This window comes from Mus pahari, chromosome 9 (genome assembly GCF_900095145.1).
Source record: "Mus pahari chromosome 9, PAHARI_EIJ_v1.1, whole genome shotgun sequence".
Taxonomy (NCBI): Eukaryota; Metazoa; Chordata; class Mammalia; order Rodentia; family Muridae; genus Mus; species Mus pahari.
The window spans coordinates 80,252,852-80,261,281 of NC_034598.1; the positions used below are offsets into that span (position 1 = coordinate 80,252,852).

The 8,430-nt window shown below is 39.7% G+C and overlaps 1 protein-coding gene across 2 annotated transcripts in view; it reads right to left on the minus strand.

Moving 5' to 3' along the window:
• Cep83 (centrosomal protein 83) overlaps nucleotides 1–8,430 on the minus strand; it is a 100,286-nt gene that overhangs the window by 13,299 nt on the left and 78,557 nt on the right. For both annotated transcript variants that reach the window (XM_029542469.1, XM_021204703.2), the window contains one exon: nucleotides 6,901–7,030. In XM_029542469.1, the coding sequence (XP_029398329.1) occupies nucleotides 6,901–7,030 (130 nt within the window). The remainder of the gene's footprint in view (nucleotides 1–6,900; nucleotides 7,031–8,430) is intronic.

Below are 8,430 nucleotides of genomic sequence, written 5' to 3' on the forward strand. Positions count from 1 at the left end.
GAGAGAGAGAGAGAGAGAGAGAGAGAGAGAGAGAGAGAGAGAGAGAGAGACTATATATGATATGTACAAGTACAGACACATACATACATACATATAAATAAATAATCTTCTTGGAGTTCTCTCTCATTCACACTATAAAACCATTTCAAAGAATTGCCTTTAACAAATATACAAAATGTGACGACTGAGACTCCTTCATTAGATCTCTATCCTAAGACATCATGATCACTAACTTGGACTACTCCAAAGCTGTCTCCCTGAGTGGTTTTGTTGTTGGTGGTGGTTGTTTCTGCTTTACTATACAACAGTCTCAGAGATTCTTCTAAAATGTAGTTCAGACCCTATCAATTCCTGGTTCAGAAGTCTTCAACGCAGTCCTATTTCATTCAGAACAAAAGCTTAAGTTCCTGTCCTGTATCATCTGTCCTGGTGCTGTTTCCCTACCCTAGACACCAGTACCTCCTCCTGTTCTTTAAACACAACAAGCCACCTGCATAATTTTGTGCTTGCTTTTCTGTCTGGAACAAGATCTTTTGTATAAATCAACATGGTATTTCCTGTCCTCTCCTCCAAGGCCTGCTCAATGTTTCCAAATAAGCCTTGCCTGATCACTTAAAGGGCAACACTCATCCCTAATCTTGCTTCTTTTAGTTTTAGGATTCATCTCCTCTACCTCCCTGTTATACATCCTACCCACTATAATTCATGTTCTTTAGGACAGAATCTGGTCACCTTGGTATTACAGTGAAGTATGCCAAGTACTTATCAAACAGGCAACATAGTTCCTGGATTGTCTTCCCAACAACACTATGGGATAATATCCCACCAAAGCTTAATAAATATCCTAAAAAATATTACTTGGTTTTTGTTCCTCATTAGTGGCACAGAGTTCCCCAAACCCTATGAATTTAAGTGATAAGTGTAGACCCTGTAATCAGTAGGAAGTCATTCTCGCTCTCTCCTACTTATGGTAATGAAATAACTTAAAATGGGGACCCAAGTCAACCCTCAGGATGTAGGAGGTCAATAGAGACCAAGACAGAATATGGTGATATTTAAGGTCCAGTCGTCTAACCTACAGGGAGGGGGAATTGTTAATTGAGCTCTGTCAAAACTCTTCAACCAATAAATTAGAAATCTGGAGAGTTTCTGTGCTGATGAACAAAATAACTCACCTAGAGACAGCACGGACCTCTACATCTTATACAGTTATCTGTGCATCTGTTCCATGGTTGTTCTTGGTGTCTTTTAGAATAAACTGGCACATACCATTAATGTGCTCTCCTGAATCATAACAAAATTTTAAATATCAAAACAAAATCATGGTAACTCCCAATATGTGATCAGCTGGGTAGCTTACATTAGAGTTGGAGGAGAGCCATTCTTGGGGGTGCTAAACATCTTAACTTTAAAGATTTTACTATAGTCCAGGTAGTTTCAGAACTGAGTATTGGTTGCACTCCATAGTGTTATGATTTGGAAAAAGTCTTTGCAGCTGCAGTCAAAGTAAAAAGAGATTACAGTGGATTAGAGTAGGAATGTTTGCATTAGCATTCCAATATAATCACACGGTAAGACAAATGAATGCCTTACAATACAAAGAGTACTACAACACTTACAGGGTATCTAGAGCTGGGTGTAGCTGCACTCAGAAAGCTAAGGCAGGAGGGTCAAGTTAGCCTGAAATACATACAAAATTCAAGACCACCCTGAGGCTACATGAGATCCTGTTTCCTAAAAATGGGGCGTGGGGGTGTGATTATAACACAAGTAGTACTCCTCTGCTGAAACCTCAAAAACAAGAATCAACTGAGATTCTCCTTTAATACCAAATTCAATTAACATTTTTCAAGAAGCACGTTCAATGGCCATTTGCCCCTTTAAGAAGTGGTCCGTGTGCATGTGTGTGAGCTGTGTATGTATGGGGCTGCAGAGAGAAGGTCAGGTGTCCTGCTGTCAACTCTCAGCTGTATTCCCTTCACACAGTGTGTCTCCCAGAACCTGGAGGTCACAGGAGCTGTTTTAGCTGGGCTGACAGCCAGCAAGCCACAGCAAGCCTCCTGTCTCCGCAGCCAACAGACTGGGGTTACAGGCAAGCACTCATCTTGGGTAAAGTTCTTCAACTCTGGCTCCCATGACACTTGCACTGTTGCTCCCAGCCATGAGCATCCTTCCTTGTACCAGCTCCTCCTTCCAGCTCTATCTAGTTCTTAGTCTTTGTATTCCTCAATCGTATTCAAAACCTCATTCATCTCTAACTTGACTTACTGATCTCCCTGTTTGCCTCTCCCATTTCTGGTCACCAGTACAGCCCCTTTACTTGAGCCTAGAGGATGTCTACATGGATGTGTTGCCATCACACCACATCTGCGCTTTGTCAAACCTACTGTGCACTCCATGTTTTTCATTCTACCACCCAACTCCACTTATAACTCTGACAGCTAAAGTGACCTCTTTCACCTCTTTATTTACCTGCATATTTTGTCTTGTTCTTTTGTTTTTGAAACAATCTCACTATGGCCAGGATTGCTCTAAACTCCTGAGCCCAAACAATCCTCCTGCCCCAGCCTCCTGAGTAAGCAGGAAGACACACATGCTGCTGAATTGGGCTGCATTATATTTTGTCATTTCTCTCCTTGGGAGGACCTTTGGGGGTCAGTCTCTCTTCACTGCCATTCCTACACTCTAAAGTTCCATCGAGCTTTCATACCTCACTTAGTTCACAAAACCAGTTTGTCTTCAGGGCTTTTTCTACGGTTTTTCAGAATATGCTCACTGACCACCTCATACGTGTATATGAAAGGTTCTGTCCTCCACCGTCTCCATCTCTCCCACCCCTGTCAACCCCCCTTCTACTATAAGTCCCTTCCCACACTCACACCTTTTTGTTTTGTGACCCACAGGGTTTAAGTAGGGTTGTGTCTGTGACCATGGTTTTGAACTGTCCACTGGGGTCTGTGGGGTATCTTCCAGCTGGTTTGTATTTTTTAAGGCAGAGGTCTTGTTACTGTGGTTCTCAAACTGATGTCTATGTAAGGGACCTGGGAGTGGTTGATAGTATTATCAAGTGTTTCTTAAACATTATCTTCTTTCCTCAAGTAGTCCTTAAGGATACAGAGCAGTGATAGCCTCTCTTCTCTCTCAGGGTAATGCTAGGCCACATAACATGCTTCATAAAACATTTTACAATTCAAGAAATGTTTTGGAAAACATTTACAATATTATTTGACCAAGAACTGCTTCAGGCTGGGCCTGTGGGTGTACACCTTTAATTCCAGCATATGGGAGGCAGATGGATTTGAGATCCAGGCCAGCCAGGGCTACAGAGTGAGACCCTGTATCAAAAACAACAACAAAAAAATTACTTCAGGGGCACTTATGTTAAAATAAAAATTGCCAACTGTTACTTCAAGTGCCTCAGCTCATTGTGTTCATAGCAAGAGATCATTACTCATATTCACGATCAGGCGGTGAAGATAGGGGACAGAGATAGAGAGAAATCTTCAACCAAAGAACAACATTCAAATTCAAGATCTCTGTTCATGCTTTTCAAAAATAAATTTAAAAAAATGATAAACTTATCAAAATTTCATTTCCACCAAAGCCTCTACCTAAGTACACTTACTCAAAATGATGTTAAGTCTTACAAGTTTAGCATTCTGAATAAACATACCCAGATGGCATGTTTATCTAGCCTGAAGGGAAAACAAACTCACTAGTCTTGAGTTTAAGCATTTTTCATGAGTAAGAAATTTGAAAGGGTTATGATTCTATTCTAGAATAGAATGGTTTAAGTCTTACTGCCTAAGAAAGTTAAGATATTTTTGATATTTAAATAAAGAACTTAAAAGTTTGTCGCATCTCTATAAATTATATCTCTAAGGATAGAAAAACTATGATGGAGAAGTGGTCTCGTTTTGTTTCATTTTTGTTTCTTTGAGACAGAGTCTCCCTGTGACCTTTGCTTGCCTGGAACTCACTATGTCGACCAGGCTGTTCTTAAAATTACAATGCTCCACCTACCTGTGTTTTTCCTCCAGGGTACTGACTTAAAGGCACAATCAGACTCATATGAACCATGACTCTAAGGAGAAAACTTCAAAAATATCTAGACTCAAAGAAAGTGGGACACTAGAATAACAGTGCCTTGTAGTAAAAGCAGAAAGACAGGGACTTTATACCATAGATGAAAGCCTGGATCTCCTGGCCTTGGCTTGAGACCAGATCTTGGGTTCTGACTCGATCTTAGAGAACCTGACCTAAGGCTGAACTTGAGTTACTCCCCCAACAAACCCGCACCTAGCACTAGTTTCCAGGTTACAAGCCTGCCCCTGGCACTTCACTTCCTAACATCCATCATCAGGTAGAAAGCATAAGTTAAGTTTATAGTTTGGCTCCCAGCACCAGCCAATTATTTTAAAGGGCAACAAAAGTTCATAATAGCCCCCAGCTAGATCCGTGCCAGGCTGGTAGCCCTACTACTTGTTGGCTTGCCTTTAAAAACGCTTGCTTGAAATTGGGCTCGGGCCTCTACCTTCCCGTCCTGCTCTGTCAGGGTCCATGGTGAGCCCAAGCTCAAGCTTGACTAAAAAGACCCTAGGGCGACTGCATCATCAGAGTCAGCTCTTGAATGGGTACAACAAACTAACTCACACTCTTCTTGCTCCAGCATCCCAAGTGCTGAGATTAAAGGCATGCTACACCATGATTCCCAAAGTTTAGATTCTAACTAGTCAAGTCATCTTGGTTACCTAAAACTTCAGTTCCCTCATTTGTAAAAGCTATCTGAAAGCTAAGGTCAGTTAAAAATCCTAAAAGTATATATATTTACATACATAATACTACCTCTGCCACACACACACACATCTCATTTTCAGCTTCATTGATAAAATTAAGCTCATAGAACAGTGTTCCACGGGGTGTGATAGCTTCAGGTCACTGCTATTCACTGGATTAAACTGAGCAATCATCTATGACTTAAATTATAATTCACACACCACGCTTTAAAAAGTGGACTGGGTATGGTGTCCCGTGACTTTCTTCCCAGCACTTAAGAGGCAGCGGCAGCCAGCCCTCTATGAGCTCAAGGCCAGGCTGGTCTATACACTGCTCCAGGCCAGCCAGAGCTACATGATACTCTGTCTCAACAACAACAACAAAGGTGAGATGAAGAGTTAGAGAGATGGTACAGTGGGGAAGGGTAAGAAGAGACCTGGAGTCTGGATCCCAACACTCTCCTAACAGACCAGGTATTCTCAGCACAGAGGGAAGTGGAGAAGGGAGGAAGATCACTGGCACTTGGTGGCTCCAGCCTAGCCTCAAAAACAGGCCCAAGCTCTAGGTTTGGAGGCACCTTGCCTGAGAGGAAGAGGCAGAGAATGCACAAGAGTGCGCCTGCCCCCTTAACCCTCCATCTCCCCACACAAACCACAGTCTAAAAGTGAAATGATACTATGTTCTCACCCACCAGTTAAGTATTTAAGAAAAAAAGAGACTGCATCTTTACAATAATGGTACAGCATCACTTCTTAGGTTTAACCTCTCATTCTCTGCCCTCTTTCTGGCACACCTATTATCAGTTGATAATCTTTGACACCACTGGAGTCACTTTTGCTCCAAATGCAGTCAACCCAAATTAACCTTAATAACCTTAATAATTAGGATCTGATCTCTACAACACTTATTCCTAATACTGGAAGAACATGAAAGTTTATCTGCAAAGGACAAAAAGTCAAAGAACTTTCTAAAGACTTCTGAATTCAGAGCTTTCTGAAGCTCAAACATAATACAAGAAGTACAGTGGCATTTCTAAGGTCATTATGAGTCATAAAAAAAAAAAATCACTGAAATTTCACCAATACTAAAAGCCTTTCAAAATTTATACATGAACAGAAAGGAATATAAGTGACCAATAAAAGAGAAAAAATGTACTTACTCTGAGTATAAAATGCTGGGTTTCTTATATAAGAAATGGTATCTTCTAATCTCAATCTTATACTACTTCTAGTATTACAAGAGTGTCTTCAGTTATTTAAACCTATTCAGTAATATACACAGATCTTAAGATACTAGTATTCCTAGGGCATATTTCTTTCATTCACATTGTATTTCTTCTCCATACCCAATGTCACTATAAGGAAAACCTATGAAATGAAGACTTACAACTACACACACATAAGCTTGTCTCTTGGTACACTCCAGGCCTGTTGGAAATCATCGCTGAACCACTGCAGCAATGAGCCTCAGCTGAGGAGAGTCTACCACAGCCCTTGTGTAGTAGGAAAAGCTGTAAACTACTGACTAGATGAGTCATCTGGCTACATCATTTCCTGAAGTACTGGACTGGTTCCAAGAATGTGAACATATGCCTACAGAGGACAAATTCGAGAAAGCATCAAGGAAGGAACTGTCAGAGTTTCAGAAGCCAAGAAGTCGAAGATCCTACTGCTGGGGCAAGTTTGTTTTGAGTTGGAAACAAACACTTCTTTTTGTTATTGTTGAGACAGGCATGTACCCTGTCTATGTCACCAAGTAGCCCTGGCTAACCTAGAACTTGGTGGACATTCCTGGATAATTCTTACCTATGAGCTCTATCTCTGGCCCAGACTTTAACCACAAAAGCAGTATTACAGATGCTAAGTATAATTGAAACAGGTTTAGTCATACTGTGAGCTATACGTGTTTGTATAGATTGGCTCTGAAAAATATCACTTGTAAGAAAATATATATTAACTCTAAAATATTTTAGAAACATACCTATTAGTTGGATTTCCCCAACTAACTCTCTCTGTAAAACTAAAAGTGGGATGTTTAGATATCAAGTTAAATATGCCAGTTATACATTTTACTCTGGGAAACAGTTTTACAGTACAGAAACCACTGTAGCTAAGAACTACTTGCCTTTTTCTGAGCAGTTGCTGCTCGCTGTAGTTTTTCTTTAGCTTGATTATACTTTTCTTCTCTGTCTGTGATACGCTCATGAAGCTTGTGCTTTTCTTCCAACCACTGTATCTGTTTTTCCTCCAGTGTCCTGTCAGAGAATACGTACAGAAACCAAGGAATTGAACAGAAATTCTTAGATCAAATAGGCACTATTGCAAGTGTTCTCAAACTCCCTGTCTATCTGACCATGCCCTATCCTTTCCAGCTATAGTGACTCTTATGTGCCCACATATTTCCTCACATTGTTGCTGTAGAGCAAGTTTTATGAATATGACAATGTATTTAAAATAACATGTACACAATGCTTACACGAAACCCTCTGGAATTAGTTAGATACATCTGTTGTGTCTTTTAAGTAAGTTAGGAAACTGAAGTTTAGAGCATCTAAGTTGTACAAAGAAACTTTTTTTTTTTACTGACAAAATAAGCACTTAAAATCTAAACAATAATTATAAACATCAAGATATGAAAACTGTACCTAATATAGGCAGTTAAAAACCAAACCTGCTGCCTGGTTTGGTAGCTAGCACCTTTAACCCCAGCACTACAGCGGTCTAGGCAATCTGATCTCTGTGAGCTGAAGGCCAGCCTGTTCTATTTAGCAAATTCCAGGACAGTCAGGGCTACATAGTGCATACAGGTAAATCATATCCAAAAGGGGGAACAAAAACCAAGCTTGATATTAAGTCTTTTTTATATATATTAAGTCTTAATGCAGAATGTTTTCTGTGTAGAATAAACTTTATATAAATGACATTTTAAGTTGTATCCTAGTAATAACATAATTTAAAAGCTATTCTGCATACTTATCTATAATATGAATTTTAGTATCAATACCATGGTCACTAAAAATCAAAATAACAAATCAAATCCTGTCATGTTAGCTCGCTTGTACTAGCTGAAACAAATGTTAAATTCTACTGAGATAAAATCCAGTACTTTGTCTTGTCCCTGAGAATTTAACCCAGAGCCACGCACTTGCTGAGTAGGCCCTGCTGAGCTGGAGCCCTGTCCAGGTGTGGTATCTGGAGCCAGGTAATGATTATCTGTCTGCAATTAATAGTGAATTACTTAACACATACTACACGGTATGCCGTTACAATTCTTAAGCTCATTTTAATCAAATACTTGAGGATCACAAGCTACAAATTTTTCCTTTTCATACATAAAACTCCATCTATAAAACAAAGACAAGCTTTACAATAGGAAAAACTGCAGAAAAAACATTTTATATGTTAAGACTTATTTAAGAATTTGGAAAGAAAACTGCCCTATAGATAAATAAAAATATGCTATAAAAAACAAAGCAAATATAAAACAATATTCAATAGTTATTGTTTCTTTTTTTTTTAAATTTATTTTTGTGGTGCTAGGCATCAAGCCCAAGGCCTATCTCTATATACTAGCCAGACATCAAGCCCAAGGCCTACCTCTATATACTAGCCAGACATCAAGCCCAAGGCCTACCTCTATATACTAGCCAGACAT